Below are 24,068 nucleotides of genomic sequence, written 5' to 3'. Positions count from 1 at the left end.
AGTCAATAACACTCACTGGCGTACAGTTTCACAGTTAATAACTCTCACTGGGGTACAGTTTCACAGTCAATAACTCTCACTGGGGTACAGTTCCACATTCAATAACTCTCACTGGGGTAAAGTTCCACAACAATAACTCTCACTGGGGTACAGTTCCACAGTCAATAACTCTCACTGGGGTAAAGTTCCACAGTCAATAACTCTCACTGGGGTACAGTTCCACAACAATAACTCTCACTGGGGTACAGTTCCACAGTCAATAACTCTCACTGGGGTAAAGTTCCACAGTCAATAACTCTCACTGGGGTACAGTTCCACAACAATAACTCTCACTGGGGTACAGTTTTACAGTCAATAACTCTCACTGGGGTACCGTTCCACAACAATAACTCTTATTGGGGTACAGTTCCACAGTCAATAACTCTTACTGGGGTACTGTTCCACAGTCAATAACTCTCACTAGGGTACAGTTTCACAGTCAATAACTCTCACTGGGGTACAGTTCCACAACAATAACTCTCACTGGGGTACAATTTCACAATCAATAACTCTCACTGGGGTACCGTTCCACAGTCAATAACTCTCACTGGGGTACAGTTTCACAGTCAATAACTCTCAATGGGGTAAAGTTCCACAGTCAATAACTCTCACTGGTGTACAGTTCCACAGTCAATAACTCTCACTGGGGTACTGTTCCACAGTCAATAACTCTCACTGGGGTACCGTTCCACAATCAATAACTATCACTGGGGTACAGTTCCACAACAATAACACTCACTGGGATACAGTTCCACGACAATATCTCTCACTGGGGTACAGTTCCACAACAATAACTCTCACTGGGATACAGTTCCACAACAATAACTCTCACTGGGGTACAGTTCCACAACAATAACTCCCACTGGGGTACAGTTCCACAATCAATAACTCTCACTGCCGTACAGTTCCACAACAGTAAATCTCACTGGGGTACAGTTCCACAGTCAATAACTCTCACTGGGGTACAGTTCCACAACAATAACTCTCACTGGGATACAGTTCCACAACAATAACACTCACTGGGGTGCAGTTCCTCAATCATTAACTCTCACTGGGGTACACTTCCACAATCAATACCTCTCACTGGGGTACAGTTCCACAACAATAACTCTCACTGGGATACAGTTCCACAACAATAGCTCCCACTGGGGTACAGTTCCACAATCAATAACTCTCACTGGGGTACAGTTCCAGAACAATAACTCTCACTGGGATACAGTTCCACAATCCATAACTCTCACTGGGATACAGTTCCACGACAATAACTTTCTGGGGTACAGTTTCACAGTCAATAACTCACTGGGGTACAGTTTCACAGTCAATAACTCTCACTGGGTTACAGTTCCACAATCAATAACTCTCACTGGTATACAGTTCCGCAATCAATAACTCTCACTGGGGTACAGTTCCACAACAATAACTCTCACTGGGTTACAGTTCCATAGTCAATAACTCTCACTGGAGTACAGTTGCACAGTCAACAACTCTCACGGGGATACAGTTCCACAACAATAACTCTCACGGGGATACAGTTCCACAATCAATAACTCTCTCTGGGGTACAATTCCACAATCAATAACTCTCACTGAGGTACAGTTCCACAATCAATAACTTTCACTGGGGTACAGTTCCACAACAATAACTCTCACTGGGGTACAGATTCACAATCAATACCTCTCACTGGGGTACAGTTCCACAGTCAATAACTCTCACTGGAGTACCGTTCCACAGTCAATAACTCTCAATGGGGTAAAGTTTCACAATCAATAACTCTCCCTGGGGTACAGTTTCACAAGCAAGAACTCTCACTGTTGTACAGTTCCACAGTCAATAACTCTCACTGGGGTAAAGTTCCACAACAATAACTCTCACTGGGGTACAGTTCCACAGTCAATAACTCTCACTGGGGTAAAGTTCCACAGTCAGTAACTCTCACTGGGGTACCGTTCCACAACAATAACTATCACTGGGGTAAAGTTTCACAATCAATAACTCTCACTGGGGTACAGTTCCACAGTCAATTACTCTCACTGGCGTACAGTTTCACAGTCAATAACTCTCACTGGGGTACAGTTCCACAACAATAACTCTCACTGGGGTACAGGTTCACAATCAATAACTCTCACTGGGGTACAGTTCCACAGTCAATAACTCTCACTGGGGTACAGTTGCACAGTCAATAACTCTCACTGGGGTAAAGTTCCACAGTCAATAACTCTCACTGAGGTACAGTTCCACAACAATAAATCTCACTGGGGTACAGTTCCACAGTCAATAACTCTCACTGGGGTACAGTTCCACAGTCAATAACTCTCACTGGGGTACAGTTCCACAACAATAACTCTCACTGGGGTACCGTTCCACAACACTGACTCTCACTTGGGTAAAGTTTCACAATGAATAACTCTCACTGGGGTACAGTTCCACATTCAATTACTCTCACTGGGGTACAGTTTCACAGTCAATACATCTCACTGGGGTACAGTTCCACAACAATAACTCTCACTGGGGTACAGTTTCACAATCAATAAACCTCACTGGGGTACCGTTCCACATCAATAACTCTCACTGGGGTACAGTTTCACAATCAATAACTCTCACTGGGGTACCGTTCCACAGTCAATAACACTCACTGGCGTACAGTTTCACAGTTAATAACTCTCACTGGGGTACAGTTTCACAGTCAATAACTCTCACTGGGGTACAGTTCCACATTCAATAACTCTCACTGGGGTAAAGTTCCACAACAATAACTCTCACTGGGGTACAGTTCCACAGTCAATAACTCTCACTGGGGTAAAGTTCCACAGTCAATAACTCTCACTGGGGTACAGTTCCACAACAATAACTCTCACTGGGGTACAGTTTTACAGTCAATAACTATCACTGGGGTACCGTTCCACAACAATAACTCTCACTGGGGTACAGTTGCACAGTCAATAACTCTCACTGGGGTAAAGTTCCACAGTCAATAACTCTCACTGAGGTACAGTTCCACAACAATAAATCTCACTGGGGTACAGTTCCAAAGTCAATAACTCTCACTGGGGTACAGTTCCACAGTCAATAACTCTCACTGGGGTACAGTTCCACAACAATAACTCTCACTGGGGTACAGTACCACAGCAATAACTCTCACTGGGGTACAGTTCCACAACACAGACTCTCACTTGGGTATAGGTCTACACACACTGACTCTCACTTTGATACAGTTCCACACACACTGATTTTCACTGAGAAACAGTTTCACGCACACTGACTCTCACTGGGATACAGTTCCACACATACTGACTCTCACTGGGATACAGTTCCACACACACTGATTTTCACTGAGAAACAGTTTCACGCACACTGACTCTCACTGGGATACAGTTCCACACACTGACTCTCACTGAGATATAATTCCACACACACTGCCTCTCACTGGGGTACAGTTACACACACAATGACTACCAAGGGGATACGGTTTCACGCACACTGACTCTCACTGGGGTACAGTTCCACAACAATAACTCTCACTGGGGTACAGTTTCACAATCAATAACTCTCACTGGGGTACAGTTTCACAGTCAATAACTCTCACTGGGGTACCGTTCCACAGTCAATAACACTCACTGGGGTACAGTTTCACAGTTAATAACTCTCACTGGTGTACAGTTTCACAGTCAATAACTCTCACTGGGGTACAGTTCCACAGTCAATAACTCTCACTGGGGTAAAGTTCCACAACAATAACTCTCACTGGGGTACAGTTCCACAGTCAATAACTCTCACTGGGATACAGTTCCACGACAATAACTTTCTGGGGTACAGTTTCACAGTCAATAACTCACTGGGGTACAGTTTCACAGTCAATAACTCTCACTGGGTTACAGTTCCACAATCAATAACTCTCACTGGTATACAGTTCCGCAATCAATAACTCTCACTGGGGTACAGTTCCACAACAATAACTCTCACTGGGTTACAGTTCCATAGTCAATAACTCTCACTGGAGTACAGTTGCACAGTCAATAACTCTCACTGGGGTACCGTTCCACAACAATAACTCTCACTGGGGTACAGTTGCACAGTCAATAACTCTAACTGGGGTAAAGTTCCACAATAATAACTCTCACTGGGGTACAGTTCCACAACAATAAATCTCACTGGGGTACAGTTCCACAGTCAATAACTCTCACTGGGGTACAGTTCCACAGTCAATAACTCTCACTGGGGTACAGTTCCACAACAATAACTCTCACTGGGGTACCGTTCCACAACACTGACTCTCACTTGGGTAAAGTTTCACAATCAATAACTCTCACTGGGGTACAGTTCCACAGTCAATTACTCTCACTGGGGTACAGTTTCACAGTCAATAACTCTCACTGGGGTACAGCTCCACAACAATAACTCTCACTGGGGTACAGTTTCACAATCAATAAATCTCACTGGGGTACCGTTCCACATCAATAACTCTCACTGGGGTACCGTTCCACAGTCAATAACACTCACTGGGGTACAGTTTCACAGTCAATAACTCTCACTGGGGTACAGTTCCACAGTCAGTAACTCTCACTGGGGTAAAGTTCCACAACAATAACTCTCACTGGGGTACAGTTCCACAGTCAATAACTCTCACTGGGGTAAAGTTCCACAGTCAATAACTCTCACTGGGGTACAGTTCCACAACAATAATTCTCACTGGGGTACAGTTCCACTGTCAATAACTCTCACTGGGGTACAGTTTTACAGTCAATAACTCTCACTGGGGTACCGTTCCACAACAATAGCTCTCACTGGGGTACAGTTGCACAGTCAATAACTCTCACTGGGGTAAAGTTCCACAGTCAATAACTCTCACTGAGGTACAGTTCCACAACAATAAATCTCACTGAGGTACAGTTCCACAGTCAATATCTCTCACTGGGGTACAGTTCCACAGTCAATAACTCTCACTGGGGTACAGTTCCACAACACTGACCATCACTTGGGTATAGGTCTACACACACTGACTCTCACTTTGATACAGTTCCAGACACACTGATTTTCACTGAGAAACAGTTTCACGCACACTGACTCTCACTGGGATACAGTTCCACACATACTGACTCTCACTGGGATACAGTTCCACACACACTGATTTTCACTGAGAAACAGTTTCACGCACACTGACTCTCACTGGGATACAGTTCCACACACTGACTCTCACTGAGATATAATTCCACACACACTGCCTCTCACTGGGGTACAGTTCCACAACAATAACTCTCACTGGGGTACAGTTTTACAGTCAATAACTCTCACTGGGGTGCCGTTCCACAACAATAACTCTCACTGGGGTACAGTTGCACAGTCAGTAACTCTCACTGGGGTAAAGTTCCACAGTCAATAACTCTCACTGAGGTACAGTTCCACAACAATAAATCTCACTGGGGTACAGTTCCACAGTCAATAACTCTCACTGGGGTACAGTTCCACAGTCAATAACTCTCACTGTGGTACAGTTCCACAACAATAACTCTCACTGGGGTACAGTACCACAGCAATAACTCTCACTGGGGTACAGTTCCACAACACTGACTCTCACTTGGGTATAGGTCTACACACACTGACTCTCACTTTGATACAGTTCCACACACACTGATTTTCACTGAGAAACAGTTTCACGCACACTGACTGTCACTGGGATACAGTTCCACACACACTGACTCTCACTGGGATACAGTTCCACACACACTGATTTTCACTGAGAAACAGTTTCACGCACACTGACTCTCACTGGGATACAGTTCCACACACTGACTCTCACTGAGATATAATTCCACACACACTGCCTCTCACTGGGGTACAGTTCCACACACAATGACTACCAAGGGGATACGGTTTCACGCACACTGACTCTCACTGGGATAGAGTTCCACACACACAGACACTCACTGAGATATAGTTCCACACACACTGCCCCTCACTGGGGTTCAGTTCCACACACACTGACTCCCAAGGGGATACAGTTTCACGCACACTGACTCTCACTGGGATACAGTTCCACACACACTGACTCTCACTGGGATACAGTTCCACACACACTGACTCACTGGGATAGAGTTCCACACACACTTACTCTCACTGAGATATAGTCCTCACACACTGCCCCTCACTGGGGTTCAGTTCCACACACTGACTCCCAAGGGGATACAGTTTCACGCACACTGACTCTCACTGGGATACAGTTCCACACACACTGACTCTCACTGAGATATAGTTCCACACACACTGCCCCTCACTGGGATACAGTTCCACACACACTAACTCCCAAAGGGATGCAGTTTCATACACACTGACTCTCACTGGGATACAGTTCCACACACACTGACTCTCACTGGGATACAGTTCCACACACACTGACTCTCACTGGGATACAGTTCCACACACACTGACTCCCAAGCGGATGCAGTTTCACACACACTGACTCTCACTGGGATACAGTTCCACACACACTGCCCCTCACTGGGATACAGTTCCACACACACTGACTCCCAAGGGGATGCAGTTTCACGCACACTGACTCTCACTGGGATACAGTTCCACACACATTAACTCTCACTGGGCAATGTGTTTCACAGACGCTGATTCTCAATTTTGTATTGTTTTTAACAGGAGCTGTGGCTCTTGATGAATTACTGAGGATGATAAACCTGCACAACATTCAACAGCTGAAATACATTTTGTGTTACTTGCATCGGATTGGGTTAATTGTGTGGTACCAGGAGGTAAAGAGTCTGGAAAGAATTGTGTTCCTGAAGCCATCATTTCTGATTACCCTGTTTCAGGTGAGGCTCAATCTGGGATCTCTTCCTCTTTTCATCATTTATAAAATCATAGAAGCTGATAACACAGAAGGAAGCCTTTCTGTCTCACCTACTTGTGCCAGTTCTTTGAATGAACTATCCAATTTGTTTTCTACACAGCCTTGCAATTTGTTGCTCTTCAACTGCATGTCCAGTGGCCCTCTGAAAGTTCTGATGCAATGTATTCCACCATACCTTCAGGGAATATGATGGGATCTTAATAACTTTCCATGTGAAGAAATTGCTCCTCATTTCCAGTCTAGTTATTTTGCCAAACATTTAAAATCTCTGAAGTCTGGCCCACCACCCAGGGGAACGTTTCACCATATTTACTGTATCAAAATCCTTCATGTTTTTGAACATCTGTGTTAAGTATCCCTTAACTTCCTGTACCCTTTGGAGAATGATCGCAGCTTCTCCAGTTAACACCCTCTCTTAAACAGGCGAAGCTGAACAGGTTCAACAGCATGAGACACTCCCCACCCTACCTTGCCCCACACCCAACCTCCAACCTCGTCACCAGTGATATTTAAAATCATCATCACACTTGCAGTGTGAGGAAGGGAGAGTACCGAGGGAGCGCCACGCTGTCAGAGGATCAGTACTAAGGGAGTGCTAATAATAATAATCATCTTTATTGTCACAAGTAGGCTTACATTAACACTGCAATGAAGTTAATGTGAAAAGCCCCTAGTCGCCACATTCCGGCGCCTTTTCGGGTACACAAAGAGAGAATTCAGAATGTCCAAATTACCTAACAGCACCTTTCAGTACTCGTGGGGGGAAACCGGAGCACCCGGAGGAAACCCACACAGACACGGTGAGAACGTGCAGACTCCACACAGACAGTAACCCGAGGAGGGAATAGAACCTGGGAGGGAATAGAACCCTGTGAAGCAATGGTGCTAATCACTGTGCTAATGTGCCAAATGTGCCACCCATGGTGGTACACTGTCAAAGATTTAGTACTGAAGAAGCACGACATTGTCGAGGGGCAGAACTGAGGGAGCATTGAACTATCGGAGGGTCAGTACTCAGGGAGTGCTGCATTGTCGAGAGGCAGTACTGAGGGCGCATTGTGCTATCGGAGGGTCAGTACTCAGGGAGTGCTGCATTGTCGAGGGGCAGTACTGAGGGCGCATTGTGCTATCGGAGGGTCAGTACTCAGGGAGTGTTGCATTGTCGAGGGGCAGTACTGAGGGCGCATTGTGCTATCGGAGGGTCAGTACTCAGGGAGTGCTGCATTGTCGAGGGGCAGTACTGAGGGCGCATTGTGCTATCGGAGGGTCAGTACTCAGGGAGTGCTGCATTGTCGAGGGGCAGTACTGAGGGCGCATTGTGCTATCGGAGGGTCAGTACTCAGGGAGTGCTGCATTGTCGAGGGGCAGTACTGAGGGAGCATTGAACTATCGGAGGGTCAGTACTCAGGGAGTGCTGCATTGTCGAGGGGCAGTACTGAGGGAGCATTGAACTATCGGAGGGTCAGTACTCAGGGAGTGCTGCATTGTCGAGGGGCAGTACTGAGGGCGCATTGTGCTATCGGAGGGTCAGTACTCAGGGAGTGCTGCATTGTCGAGGGGCAGTACTGAGGGCGCATTGTGCTATCGGAGGGTCAGTACTCAGGGAGTGCTGCATTGTCGAGGGGCAGTACTGAGGGCGCATTGTGCTATCGGAGGGTCAGTACTCAGGGAGTGCTGCATTGTCGAGGGGCAGTACTGAGGGCGCATTGTGCTATCGGAGGGTCAGTACTCAGGGAGTGCTGCATTGTCGAGGGGCAGTACTGAGGGAGCATTGAACTATCGGAGGGTCAGTACTCAGGGAGTGTTGCATTGTCGAGGGGCAGTACTGAGGGCGCATTGACCTATCGGAGGGTCAGTACTCAGGGAGTGTTGCATTGTCGAGGGGCAGTACTGAGGGAGCATTGAACTATCGGAGGGTCAGTACTCAGGGAGTGCAGCATTGTCGAGGGGCAGTACTGAGGGCGCATTGTGCTATCGGAGGGTCAGTACTCAGGGAGTGCTGCATTGTCGAGGGGCAGTACTGAGGGAGCATTGAACTATCGGAGGGTCAGTACTCAGGGAGTGCTGCATTGTCGAGGGGCAGTACTGAGGGCGCATTGTGCTATCGGAGGGTCAGTACTCAGGGAGTGCTGCATTGTCGAGGGGCAGTACTGAGGGAGCATTGTGCTATCGGAGGGTCAGTACTCAGGGAGTGCTGCATTGTCGAGGGGCAGTACTGAGGGCGCATTGTGCTATCGGAGGGTCAGTACTCAGGGAGTGCTGCATTGTCGAGGGGCAGTACTGAGGGAGCATTGTGCTATCGGAGGGTCAGTACTCAGGGAGTGCTGCATTGTCGAGGGGCAGTACTGAGGGAGCATTGTGCTATCGGAGGGTCAGTACTCAGGGAGTGTTGCATTGTCGAGGGGCAGTACTGAGGGAGCATTGAACTATCGGAGGGTCAGTACTCAGGGAGTGTTGCATTGTCGAGGGGCAGTACTGAGGGCGCATTGACCTATCGGAGGGTCAGTACTCAGGGAGTGCTGCATTGTCGAGGGGCAGTACTGAGGGAGCATTGAACTATCGGAGGGTCAGTACTCAGGGAGTGTTGCATTGTCGAGAGGCAGTACTGAGGGAGCATTGCACTGTCAAAAGGACAATGTTGAGGGAGAGCTGCACTGTCAGAGGGTCATTATTAAGGGTGCGCTGCACTGTTGGTGGGTCAGTACTGAGGGAGTGCTGACTGTCAGAAGGTCAGTACTGAGGGAGTGCTGCACTGTCAGAGGGTCAATACTGAGGGAGTGCAGCACTGTCAGAGGGGCAGTACTGAGGGAGTGCTGCACTGTCAGAGGGTCAGTCTGGATGGAGCACTGCACTGTCAGAGGGTCAGTACTGAGCGAGTGATGTATTGTTGGAGGGTCAGTACTGAGGGAGTGCTACAATGTTGGAGGGTCAGTACTGAGGGAGCACTGCATTGTTGGAGGGTCAGTACTGAGGGAGTGCTACACTGTCAGAGGGTCAGTACTGAGGGAGTGCTGCACTGTCAGAGGGTCAGTACTGAAGGAGTGCTGCACTGTCAGAGGGTCAGTCTGGATGGAACACTGCACTGTCAGAGGGTCAGCACTGAGGGAGTGCTGCACTGTCAGAGGGTCAGTACTGAGGGAGTGCTGCACTGTCAGAGGGTCAGTCTGGATGGAGCACTGCACTGTCAGAGGGTCAGTACTGAAGGAGTGCTGCACTGTCAGAGGGTCAGTCTGGATGGAGCACTGCACTGTCAGAGGGTCAGTACGGAGGGAGTGCTGCACTGTCAGAGGGTCAGTACTGAGGGAGTGCTGCACTGTCAGAGGGTCAGTCTGGATGGAGCACTGCACTGTCAGAGGGTCAGTACGGATGGAGCACTGCACTGTCAGAGGGTCAGTACTGAGGGAGTGCTGTATTGTCGGAGGGTCAGTCTGGATGAGCACTGCACTGTCAGAGGGTCAGTCTGGATGGAGCACTGCACTGTCAGAGGGTCAGTACTGAGGGAGTGCTGTATTGTTGGAGGGTCAGTCTGGATGGAGCACTGCAATATCTTTTGAATGAGGTGCTCATGTGAGGCCCCATCTACTTTGTCAGGAGGATTGAAGGGATTCCATGCCACTAATGGAAGCCGAGCAGAGGAGTTACCCTGGTGCCCAAGCCAATATTCATCCCTCAACCAACACCACTAAAACAGATTAAATGTTCTTTATCCCCTTGTTTGCTGTGGGACCTTGCTTCTGTAACTTTGTAAGTGACTGCAGTTCAAAAAGTATTTCGTTGACTGTAAAGTTTCTTGAGTGTTGTTGGAGCTGCACTCATGCAGGTAAGTATTCCATCATTCTCCGGACTGGTGCCTTGTAGATGGTGGACAGGCGTGGTGAGTTACTCCCCGCAGGATTCCTAGCCTGTCGGGCGGCAGTGGCTGCTAGCGCTGCTGCGTTACGGCGGCAAGGACCCAGGTTTGATCTCGACTCCGGGTCACTGCTCGAGTGGAGTTTGCACGTTCCCCCCATGTCTGCATAGGTCTCTCCCCGCAACCCAAAAAGGTGTGCAGGGTTGGTGAGTTGGCCATGCTAAATTGCCCCTTAATTGGGAAAAACAAGAAGTGGGTACGTTAAATTTGTATAAAAACAGGATTTCTAGCCTCTGACCTGCTCTTGTCGTCGTCTGAAACAGATGGGGGATTTTCAGGCCGTTCCTGCCAGCGGGATCTTCCAGCCCTGCCGACGGCAAGCCCTCGGTGCCGGGAAATCTGGCGGTGGGGGGGTGATTCAATGGGAAATCCATTGACAGTGGTGGGACCAAAAGGTGCCAATGCAGGCTGCCTCCCGCCATCGGGGAACACACTACGAAAGTGCAGGGAAAATCCCTCACATTACCTCTGTCTCTCTCTCCACAGGTGCTACCAGACATGCCGCTTAGTTCCAACACCTGTTTTTATTTCAGATTTCCACCACCCTCAGCATTTTGTGCTGTAGAAACATTCCTGTGTTTGTTCCGAGGTGCATTTTGAATATGTGAAATAATGTGAGTGGTGATAACAAACACGAATGGGAATGCTTTGAAGCAGATGTCACTGGGTAATAGGAAGGTGAGGGTCAAGGTTCTTCCAACCGGGAATCACTTTCCAGTGAAGTTCTTTGTTATTCCAGATGATTGTCCGCCATGATCTGCTACAGCAGCTGAACAACATCCCGGCCAAAACACTGAAGAAGGAATCAGCCTTTAAACCAGACAAGCAAAAATGGATCAATGACTTTCAGGCTAAAGCTACTCTACATCATAAAGCCATAATGATCCTGGTCAAGCATCAGCTAAATGGTAAAGAAGATCTGCATGATATTGCCGAGGACATGCTTGGAGACGAGAAAGGGAATGGTAAACTATTCCAAATATTGGAACATTTTGATATTTGTCTTACTTCAAAACCCCAGGCCTTGAATCCTGATGCAAGTGTGTTCAGACCAGGCGCCCCATGGTCGCCATCAAGGAATGCTCCCACTCTCACCTACTTATTCCCAAGTTACTTGACTGATGCAAAGGAGGTATCAAAACAATGGAATGGCGACAGTAATGATGATCTACACACCCAAGCTTTCTTCTTGCCCGAAATTCCACAAGGATTTTTCCACAGGTATTGCTGCTCACGACTTTCTTCCCTTTTTATTTTTTCCCTTCTGTTGAATGCTGATAGCTGCATGGGAAGGGGCACATGAGGAATGGGGTCTGTATCGTATCTTTCTCATTCTATATTATTTAGATAATGAGGTTGAAAAGTGGAGAAAAGGAACATTCAGCCATTGAATATGATCATGACTGATCCTTAACTCCCGCCCAGCCAAAGCAACAACATCCCTGCACTCAATCTGCTCAGCCCGGTTAGAATTTTATACATCTCAATTAGATCCCTTGATCCCTTCTCATCCTTCTAAATGCCAGTAAATACAGGTCCGGTCACGCTAACACGACAGCTCTATCATGAACTGGTTTTTCTTTTTCAGAAGTTTTGTCTATCATGCGGGACAGCATGGTAGCACAGTGGTTAGCACAGTTGCTTCACAGCTCCAGGGTCCCAGGTTCGATTCCTGGCTTGGGTCACTGTCTGTGCGGAGTCTGCACGTTCTCCCCGTGTCTGCGTGGGTTTCCTCCGGGTGCTCCTGTTTCCTCCCACAGTCCAAAGATGTGCAGATTGGGTGGATTGGCCGTGCTAAATTGCCCTTAGTGTCCAAAAAGTGTAGGTTGGGTTGCTGGGTTATGGGGATGGGGTGGAGGCGTGGGCTTAAGTAGGGTGCTCTTTCCAAGGGCTGGTGTAGACTCGATGGGCCAAATGGTCTTGTCCTGCATTGTAAATTCTATGATTCTATGTTTCTATCTTCAGTATTTGCAGTTCTGCTTCTTATCAAGTTTGCATTAAATAATTTAGATCGCTTTTCAAATCCGTTTTCTCTTAATATATTTTGATTCTTTTAAATAAGTAGAGCACCGTTGCAGTCATATTGAAAATAGATACGTTGAAGTAATGTTGATTAAATCACGTGTGCATCAATCACACACTTCAATTTTAAAATTCTCGTGCTTGTTTTCAGATCCCTCCCTAAGTCTGAAAGCTACTCCAGTCCCACAACCCTCCTCAATCTTTGCGCTCTGCAATTCTGGCCAACTGAACATCCATGTATTTAATTGGTCTATCATTGGCAGCCGTGACTTCAGCTGCTTGGGCCTGAAGTTCTGTAATTCCCTCCCTAAACCTCTCTGTCTCTCTTTTTCTCTCTCTCTCTCTCTCTCTCTCTTACTTGTCCTTTATGGCCCTCTAATAGATCTATCTCTTTGATCAAGCTTTTGTTACATGTCCTAATATCTCTCCCTGTGGCTCAATGTCAAATTTTATTTGATATTGCTCCTGTGAAATGCCTTGGCTAATTTTACGCTGCTCAGGGTCTCCACATAAATGCAGTTGTTTTTGTTGTTGTTGGCATGTGTCAGTAAAAATCCTCTTCCTAATTCCCATCTCTGCATTTCACAGGGTGATAATTAAACTGTGCAATTTTATTTATTCTCACTGGGTTGGAAAAAAGCAATGCCTGCTGGTATGTAATGGGAGGAAACTCCTCCTGAAGGAACACAATGAAGAAGCCAACAGTTACATTGAGTTCCGCTGCAAGGGAAATGGAGAGAACGGTAGGTCTGCTCCCATCTTTAGATGTTTGGCTGCCCTTTTTGTGAATTGACGAGACCGCTACAATTAAAGCTTATTATAAACTGATGTGCCATTCCATTCGTTTCAAGCTGGGTAAAATCTTCATTAACGTAGCAAAGGAAATTCACCCCAATCCTTACTGTATTTTTTGATATACTCTACTGTCTTCAGCTGGATGAGGCTAGTATGAAATTGCTGGATGATGAGACCGGTTCAATATTCATTGATCACAACAGCTTGCCTTTATATAGCGCCAGTAACAAAGTAGAATGTTCCAAGGTGCTTCACGTTATGGGACAAAATTAGATACCGAGCCACATGAGGGGATATTAGGGAAGTGACCAAAACCTTGGTCCAAGTGGTGGGTCTCAAGGAGAAACTTAAAGAAGGGGGGAGAGAGTCGGACAAGTTTAAGGAGGCGACTCCAGAGCTCAGAGTCAAAGCAGCTGAAGGCACAGCCACTGTTGTGTTATGTAATTTGGAATAACACAAGCTGCCACTTGATGCAGTTTTGAGTAAAAGATGCTCCAGACTGAAGTGAGTTCAATGTGTTTTAGTGAACTATTAGCACAGTGCTCAATGAGTTCGACTCTCTGCTAATCTAAATGTAGTAACTCAGTCGAACTGAACCAGCCTTGCTCTAAGCCACGTGCTGGGGTGTGATGCTGAGGATACACCCTGTCTCACTCTGTAGATGTTGGTCTGTGGAAAGAGGCAGGGTGTGAGTGCCTCACCCCTTTTATAGTGAGATACCACCCCGATCTAAAATGGCGAACGAAGGAGGCTGATGGGAAAATCAGCCAACAGGACTCAAACGGACAGCTGCAGGCAAAACAGTGTATTCGGCTCTGGGGAAGTCGGCCCAGACCGATACCTGCAACCATTAACAGCACATCAACCCAGCCATCTGCATACTAAGCAGCCATCCCCGGGAACAATTGCTACACATTAGCAACTTAAAGCCGATCCAGACTTTTCGGTGCCAGCAGTGGCTGAGACAAACAAAGGTGGACGACCACCCCCCGATCAAGAAATCGCCCCATTATTGGAGCATATCGAACCCAGTGATTGGGACCAAGTCCAATCACTTGGAACCAGGGTCAAGGTCCGCCCCGAGAGGCGGGAAGCCCCTGGGAACTATAAAAATAAGGGGCCAAGTTCAGATCGGCCCTTCTTCTCCTACTCGCAACCTTCGAGACCCTTCGACGAAGAAACAAGTAAGTGTTACTCCCGCGATCGCTACCAGATAGGTGTTCCAGACTATCGACTCGTACCAGCCTTTTTGAATCCCGCAGGCCAGACCCAATTCGATAGACCATTTGTTTCCCTGACCTGGTGGGCCATCACCAAAGTTAAGTATTGGCCTTTAGTGTTAGGTAATAGTCTAGAAGTAGGATTATTGTATAAATATTTATTTCTGTATATAATAAATGATCGTTGATTTAACTTTTACTAAGCGGTGTGCTGCATTATTAATCATTACTTGAGCTTGAACCACGTGGCGGTATCAGAAAGATACCTGGCGACTCGTGAGCAAAGGTGACAGAATTAGAGCTAATAAAACTAAGGCTAATAAGAGCAACAGGGGCGAAACCCACACAAACACAGGGAGAATGTGCAAACTCCACACGGACAGTGACCCGGGACTGGGATCGAACCTGGGACCTCAGCGCCGTGAGGCAGCAATGCTAACCACTGCGCCACCGTGCTGCCCTAGCATCCCTGATTTTAACCATTGGTGGCCATGACTTTAGCTGCCTGGGTCCTAAACTCTGAAATTACATCCCGAAACTCGCTGCCTTTCTATCTCTCCTTTTCCTTTAAGACTCTCCTTAAAAACCTCCTTCTATGACAAAGCCTTTGATATCTCCTTATGTGAATCATGCGAGATAGTTTGTTTGATGGTGTTCCTGTGAAGCAGCTCAGGCATTTTACTATGTTAAAGGTACTACATAAATGCACGCTGTTGTGGTGTCTGTGCCTCGGTATCAGTGATCATTAGGTAATAGAGCAGGAGGGATGGTGAACCCACTCTTTGTACAGTATGTGAGTTGTTCCTGTGGTGAGATCCTACATCAGCCAGGAGCATGAGGGGAAGACAATCTATCTCGCTTTGACCCCAGATAGTCCCGCTGTCAGGAGTTCTTTATTTTATTTTAGGATTTACTCGTCAGCTTTTTCTTAACTGTTTTGGCAGAAAAATGCACATTCCATAAATAATAGGTTTTTTTCTGCCTGTTGTCAGCACCACTCTGAGCAGTTGCAGACTGCAGCTTCCTCACTCTGTGTCTTAGCCCCTGGCACAATGCCAGGCCGTCATTTACAAAATTCCACTGCAAAATGCTGCAAATACTCAACAGGTCAGGCAATATCTGGGGAGAGAGAAACAAGTGGTTCAGGTCGATGACCTTCCGTCAGAATTCAAATTCCTTTTCATGTCCAAGGTGTTAAAAACAAGGGTGGCACCGAGTCCAGAGGTGGCTGTTGTGTTATGTACTCTGGGATAACACAGGCTGCAACTGGATGCAGCTTTAACCAAAAGATACTCCAGACCTTGAAGTTAGTTCAATCTGATTTGTTGAACCAGGAGCACAGTCAGCACAGTTCTCTATGAGTTCGACTCTCTGCTAACCTAAGTGTGGTTACTCTGTCTGACTGAACCAGACTAGCTCTTAGCCACGTGCTGGAGGTGTGATACTGTACACACACCCTGACTCACTCTGTAGATGTTCAGCACTGGAAATAGGTGGAGTGTGAGTGCCTCGTCCCTTTTATAGTGAGATACCACCCCTGAGTGTCCTGCCTGCTCATTGGTCATGTCCTGTTCTCTGTGTTCATTAGCTGCCTGTCTGTACATCATTATCTGCATGTCTGCATATCATGACAGAGGCGATTTTCAGAGTGTCGGGAGATCCGGGAATCCAGGAGGAGAAAGAGGCAGACGTTCTGGCCTTTGGCTTCCTTGGAGCCCGGAGACGGATACTATTAACTTGGAGGGACTCAAAGCCCCCGAAGTCAGAGACCTGGCTAACTGACATGGCTAGCTTTCTCTGTCTGGAGAAAATTAAGTTCGCCTTGAGAGGGTCAATGTCAGGGTTCGCCCGGCGGTGTCCGGAGGTGGCAGCCGTCCGTCTGACTTCTTTCGGGAAAATTAACTGTCAGCAGAGATGGGGAGGGTTAGGGTCTAGTTTGGTTTAGATTAGTGTGTAAGAAAGGTGGGACTTGTGAGGGTGGAAGATGGCCTTTGCACTATGTTTATATTTGTATGTACAGTGTTTCTTCTGTTATTATTATAAAATCATAAATACCTCAATAAAATGTTTATTAAAAAAAAAGAATTCAAATTCACCTCCATTTTTTGCTATTTAAGATTTTGAGGGGCAATGGTGCCTGATTACGATGGCCATTCGGAAAGTGGAGAAATTGATAGAAGAATGGCCAGGTCTCCATTACTCACTGAAAACACCATGCAGAAACCATGATTGTGAGCATTACTTTGACTGGCCGGATTTAGATGAGAAAGAAGAGGACATGTAAGTTTTCATCTCAGTGACTATGCTCACCTAAATGCCTCAGATGGGTGTTCCCAATGATTGGCAAATTGGTCATCAGAATGTTTTCCCAGTTGGGAGAAATGCACCCGTGATTATAACATGGAATGACTCCGAGAGGCAGTGAACACTGTGCAGCAGAAAATAAGAATTTAAATTAAGTTAATAAGACTTGAAATAAAAAGCTCATCTCAGTAATGGTGAACAATACAACTACCGTCGATTGTTGTAATATCCCATCTGGTTCACTAATGTCCTTTAGGGAAGGAAATCAATCATCCTTACCCAGTGCAGCTTAAATGTGACTCCAGACCAACTGCAATGTGATTGACCCTTGATTGCCCTCTGAAATGGCTGAGCATGCCATTCACTTCAAGGGCAGTTAGGGATGGGCAGCACGGTGGCACAGTGGTTAGCATTGCTGCCTCATGCGCCGAGGTCCCAGGTTCGATCCTGTCTCTGGGTCACTGTCCGTGTGGAGTTTGCACATTCTCCCCATGTTAGCGTGGGTTTCGCCCCCACAACCCAAATGATGTCCAGGGTAGGTGGATTGGCCACGCCGAATTGACCCTTAATTGGAAAAAATAAATTGGGTAATCTAAATTTTTTTAAAAAAGGGATGGGCAACAAATGCTGGCCCAGCCAGCAATGCCCACATCCCGCAAAAGAATAAAGAAAAAGAAAGCTGCAAAGTATCTGGGAGATATGAAAGGTTGGTGTCAGACGATTGATGAAATGTGCTATTCCCAGGCGCTAATGGCTCAGATTGGCTCAGGGACTCTCCCAGTCCAGTGCTTCCGGTTATCCGAGAAGAAAAAATGGACCTCGGCTTTCTAGAGGCAGAGAGTAAAATAGCAAAATAAGTTAAACTGAAATCTCTGGTTAGGCCGCAGCTAGAGTATTGTGTCCAATTTGGGCACCACACTTTAGGAAGGATGTCAAGGCCGTGGGGAGGATGCAGAGAAGATTCACTAGAATGGTACCAGGGAAAAGGGACTTCAGATACATAGAGAGACAGGAGAAGCTGGGTTGCTTTTCTTGGAGCAGAGACGGTTAAGAGGAGGTGTAATCAAGGTGCTCAAAATCATGAAAATCTTTTTTTTACACATTCTATTGTCATACTAGGGTTAGTTGGTTCTATAAATGTATAATGGATGATACGCATGGACATGCCATAGCTTGGCATGGGGACAAGAGGGGTCTTGGGGGTTGTTTGGGGGATCATACCTTAATGTAGAATCATCAAATTTTACACCACAGAAGAAGGCCATTTGGCCCATTGTGTCTGCAGTGGCTCCTGAAAGAGCTACCTAGCTAGTCCCATTCCCCATCCCTATCTCCATAGCCCTCTAAATTCATCACTTTCAAATATATATCCAGTTCTCTTTTGAAACCTCCTATGGAATCCACCTCCACCACTCTCCCAGGTAGTATGCCAAATCACAATAACTCTGTGTACAGAAGTTTCTCCTCATCTCACTCCCAGCTCTCTTGCTGACCATCTTGAAATTGTGACCCCTAGTCACTGACATACCAACTAGTGGAAACAGAATATCCTTCTTTGTCCTGTCAAAATTGAACACTTCAATAACGTCACCTCTTAATCTTCTCTGTTCCAAGGAGAACAAATCCAATTTCTTCAATCTTTCTTTGTATCTAAAACTTCGCATTGCTGGTGTCATTCTAGTAAATCTGCTCTGCACTCTCTCCAGGGCTTTAACATCCTTCCTTAAATAAGATGCCCAGAACTAAATACAATATTCAAAATGTGGTCTGACCAATGATTCGTAGGAGTGTAGCATCACGTCCTTGCTTATAAACTCTATGCCTCTATTTATAAACCCAAGGCTCCTATAAGCCTTCTTAATAACTGTTTCAACTTGCCTTGACACCTTCAGAGAACTATGCACTTGAACCTCGAGGTCCCTCTGCTCCTGTACTCCTTTCAATGTTGTACCATTGAGCCTGTATTGTCTCCCCATGTTTTTTCTCCCAAATTGCATTACCTCACATTTCTCTGCATTGAAATTGAAATTAATTAAGATAGCAGACATAGGGGACTACAGGGGCTGTATGGGCGACATACCTTGGCATGGACATGAAAGGAAATGGGGATTGTTTTGGTGGCATACCTTGGCGTGGGGTCACATGGGGCCATAGGGAGTGGGTGGAGGGGGGGTCATGCCTTGACATGGAGGGTGTGAGGAGGACATGTTGAACTTCCCTTTCTAATAGCCCCCTCAAGGACATCTCTGAGGGGCCATGAACCACGACTCTTTGAAAAACTGGCCCGATTCCATGTAAATTGCAGAGGATTAGGGCAATGGAGTTGACTAGGTTGGGTGTACAGGATTCAGACCCACCACCCAAACCAGCACACCCTTAAAAGGCACTCCCGGGAATGGGGATCAGGAATCACGGAATTGGGACCCGCCCGCCATTTTTAAAGAGCTTCTGAGTCATCCCAAGTCAGCAAAAATCCAGCCCTATGACTCTCTGATTCTAGAAGGACCCACAGCAATGTGATTGATCCTAAACTTTCCTATGAAATGGCTGAGAAGCAGATCACATGTGTTAAACCTACGACAAAGTACAATAAAAGTGCAAGTTCTCGGCATTCACCAAGGTGCTGGAAACGATAATGGCACAACCAGACCCTGCCAGGTCGTCCTTACTAATATCTAGGATTTGTGCCAAAATTGGGACAACTGTCCCACAAATTAGCCGAGCAACAGCCTGATGTAGTCACACTCACCAAATAATACCTTACAGCCCATGCCCCAGACTCCCCCTTCATCATCCCGGGGATATTCTGACCTCCCAGCTGGACAGCCCAACCAGAGGTGGTAACACAGTGGTATACAGTCGGCAGGGAATTGCCGTGGGAGTCCTCAACATTGATTCCAGACCCCAAGAAGTCTCATGGTATCAGCTCACACATGGGCAAGGAAACCTCGCGCTGACTACCACCTACTGCCCCCTCCCTGGGATGAGATAAAGGGGCAGGTGTCACATCTTCTGCAATTGCGTGGGTAGGGGATGAAGGAGTGGGGGCAATTAAGGAGTGGATCAGGGTGTCACAGAGGGAGTGGTCCTTACGGAATGTATAAAGGGGGGTTGAGGGGAAACTACGTTTCATAGTGGCATCATGCTGGGGGTGGCGGAAATGGCGGAGAATGATCCTTTGAATGCGGAGGCTGGTGGGATGAAAAGTGAGGACAAGAGGGACCCTATCATAGTTCTGGGAGGGAGGGGCAGGGGGTGAGGAAAGAGGGAGAAGGGTTGGACATGGTTGAGTACTCTGTCAATCATTGGGGAAGGAACCTCTGTGGAGGAAAAAGGCAGACATGTTTTCAAAGATGGCGTCATCGGAACAGATGTGGCGAGGGCAGAGAAACTGAGAGAATGGGATGGAGTCTTTATAGGAAGTGGGGTGTAAGGAGCTGTGGGAGTCGGTGAGTTGGTAATGAATATTTTTTAAAATAAATTTAGAATACCCAATTCTTTTTTTCCCAATTAAGGGGCAATTTAGCATGGCCAATTCACCACCCTGCACAATTTAAACACAAGATAAGGCTCATAGATTTGGGGGGAATATGTTAGTATGGATAGCAAGGGCTGGTTTAGCTCACTTGGCTATAATGTGGGGGAAGTGCAAACTCACTAGTAGTAAGATTAGAAAAGCAGAATGTTTTTAAAAAGGCCTGGAACTTGTAAGTGTTGATGTTCACAGGGAACTTTGGCATGCTCATGCAAGAAATACGTAATGTTGGCCTGCAGGTGCAGCAACAATTAGGAAATGGCACATTGGCCTTTATTGTGAGGGACTTGGAGTACAGGAATAAAGACACCTTGCCATAAATGTACAGGGTTTGCTGACCACATCTGGAATACTGTGTGCAGTTTTGGTCTCCATATTTCAGGAAAGATACACTTGCATTGGAGGCTGTGCAGCAAAGCTTGACTAGATTGGTTCCTGGGATGAGAGGGGTGTCCTATGATGAGAGGTTGAGTAAATTGAGCTTGTATTCTCTGGAGTTTAGAAGAATGAGAGGTGATCTCGCGAACACATACGAGATTCACCACCACCTGGAAGTTCCTCTCCATCCGGACTTGGATATATATCATCGTTCCTTCACTCTCACTGGATCAAAATCTGGAAACGCCCTCTCCAACAGCACAGTGGATGTACCTACACCACATAGACTGCAGCAGTTCAGGAAGGCAGCTCACCACCACCTTCTCAAGGTGAAATAAGGATGGGCAATGATGCTAGCCTAACCAGTGAAGCCCAAACCTTTGCATTAATTTTTTAAAAAACTTTAGAAGGGAGTTGACAGGGTAAATATTGAGAGGTCGTTTCCCATGGCTAAGGAACCTAGAACACTGGGTACAGTGTCAGATAACGGGATCATTTAGGACTGAGATGAGAAGCAATTTCTTCACTTGAAGCGTGGTGTATCATTATCTCCCCCACAGGTTTGCGAATGCTTCATTGTTCAATATATTTAAGGATGAAATAGACAGAATTTTGGTCTTCCAGTGAATCGAGATGTAAAGGTCGAGAGTGGAAAAGTGGGATTAAGACAAATGATCAGTCATGATCGTATTGAATGGTGGAGCAGCCTTGAGGGGCCGTATGGTCCAATCCTGTTACTATTTCTTAGGTTCTAATGTTCTCTTTCAGATTCACATCACATCCTCCTACCCTTCCTTTATTCTAATCCTATTTGAAGATTGCTTGCTTTTATTTACCCAGGCCGGGCTATTTAAATGCATGTGTTGTTGTTGTTAACAGTGAGCAGACGTCGGAGGAGAAGATAAAAACGTGTGAAAACTGCGGTGAAAATTTCCAGACAGAGCTGTTGTTCTGCATGAGTCGAGGGTCGCGGGGTCAGAATGGGGCGACTGCAGGTCGGTGATAATCTCCCACTATTCCTGAGAGATGCTGCATGCAGACCGCTTTCCCTCCTGAACATTGTCCTGTTACGTTTTGTACCTCTCATGATCTCAGGACATCTCCAAGCCCTTTACAACCGTTTGTAAAATGTAGCCAATGTTATAATGTAAGACATTACACTTGCCAAGCTGCGCACAGCAAGATTCCACAAGTAGCAATGTGCTCAGATCATCACACAGCACGGAAGGAAGGCATTCAACCACCGTTTGTGTGCTCGTTCGTTGAAAGAGCTTTGCAATTGGTCCCACACCCCACTCTTACCCCATTGCCTTGAAAATCTTTCCACAGTGACCAATCTGTTTCAATAATGTTGGTTAAAGTATAAATAATGACCAGCATCTTGGATACTAGAGAAGACTCCTCTTTGCAAAGTGCCATGAGATCTTTTACATCTGCCTCAACTCAAATGCAACTTCTCAAACAGTGCAACACTCACTCTGTATTGATCCAACAATGGTGCAGCACTCCCTCAGGACTGGCCCAATGTCAATGCAGCACTCCCTCAGGGCTGGACCAGTGACAATGCAGCACTCCCTCAGGGCTGGTCCAGTGACAATGCAGCACTCCCTCAGGGCTGGTCCAGTGACAATGCAGCACTTCCTCAGGACTGGTCCATGTCATTGCAGCACTCCCTCAGGACTGGCCCAGCGACAGTGCAGCACTCCCTCAGGACTGGCCCAGCGACAATGCAGCACTCCCTCAGGACTGGTCCAGTGACAATGCAGCACTCCCTCAGGACTGGCCCAGCGACAATGCAGCACTACGTCAGGACTGGCCCAGCGACAATGCAGCACTCCCTCAGGAATGGTCCAGCGACAATGCAGCACTCCCTCAGGACTGGTTCAATGTCAATTCAGCACTCCCTCAGGACTGGTCCAGTGACAATGCAGCACTCCCTCAGGACTGGTCCAATGTCAATGCAGCACTCCCTCAGGACTGGTCCAGTGACAATGCAGCACTCCCTCAGGACTGGTCCAGCGACAATGCAGCACTCCCTCAGGATTGGCCTAATGACAGTGCAGCACTCCCTCAGGACTGGCCCAATGTCAATGCAACACTCCCTCAGGACTGGTCCAGTGACAATGCAGCACTACGTCAGGACTGGCCCAGCGACAATGCAGCACTCCCTCAGGAATGGTCCAGCGACAATGCAGCACTCCCTCAGGACTGGTCCAGTGACAATGCAGCACTTCCTCAGGATTGGTCCATGTCACTGCAGCACTCCCTCAGGACTGGCGTAATGATAGAGCAGCACTCCCTCAGGACTGGCCCAATATCAATGCAGCACTCCCTCAGGACTGGTCCAGTGACAATGCAGCACCCCCTCAGGACTGGCCCAGCGACAATGCAGCACTCCCTCAGGACTGGCCCAGCGACAATGCGGCACTCCCTCAGGAATGGTCCAGCGACAATGCAGCACTCCCTCAGGACTGGTCCAATGTCAATGCAACACTCCCTCAGGACTGGTCCAGTGACAATGCAGCACTCCCTCAGGACTGGTCCAGCGACAATGCAGCATTCCCTCAGGATTGGCCTAATGACAGTGCAGCACTCCCTCAGGATTGGCCTAATAGTGCAGCACTCCCTCAGGACTGGCCCAATGATAGTGCAGCACTCCCTCAGGACTGGTCCATGTCACTGCAGCACTCCCTCAGGACTGGCCCAATGATAGTGCAGCACTCCCTCAGGACTGGTCCATGTCACTGCAGCACTCCCTCAGGATTGGCCCAGCGACAGTGCAGCACTCCCTCAGCACTGGTCCAGCGAAGTGCAGCATTCCCTCAGCACTGGTCCAGCGACAATGCAGCACTCCCTGAGGACTGGCCCAATGATAGTGCAGCACTCCCTCAGCACTGGTCCACAGACAATGCAGCACTTCCTCAGGACTGGTCCACGGACAATGCAGCACTCCCTCAGGACTGGTCTAGCGACAGTGCAGCATTCCCTCAGGGTTGGTCCAATGATAGTGCA

At 47.3% G+C, this 24,068-nt stretch overlaps 1 protein-coding gene across 1 annotated transcript in view; it reads left to right on the top strand.

Annotated features, from left to right (window-relative positions):
• LOC140384433 (malignant fibrous histiocytoma-amplified sequence 1) overlaps window positions 1-24,068 on the top strand; it is a 193,520-nt gene that overhangs the window by 143,601 nt on the left and 25,851 nt on the right. Inside the window, exons 5-9 of the mRNA XM_072466130.1 lie at window positions 6,682-6,854; window positions 11,542-12,023; window positions 13,413-13,567; window positions 16,957-17,119; window positions 21,936-22,051. Coding sequence (XP_072322231.1) covers window positions 6,682-6,854; window positions 11,542-12,023; window positions 13,413-13,567; window positions 16,957-17,119; window positions 21,936-22,051 — 1,089 coding nt within the window. The remainder of the gene's footprint in view (window positions 1-6,681; window positions 6,855-11,541; window positions 12,024-13,412; window positions 13,568-16,956; window positions 17,120-21,935; window positions 22,052-24,068) is intronic.

Source organism: Scyliorhinus torazame, chromosome 10 (genome assembly GCF_047496885.1).
Source record: "Scyliorhinus torazame isolate Kashiwa2021f chromosome 10, sScyTor2.1, whole genome shotgun sequence".
Classification (NCBI taxonomy): Eukaryota; Metazoa; Chordata; class Chondrichthyes; order Carcharhiniformes; family Scyliorhinidae; genus Scyliorhinus; species Scyliorhinus torazame.
This window is presented reverse-complemented; position numbering and strand designations above follow the sequence as displayed.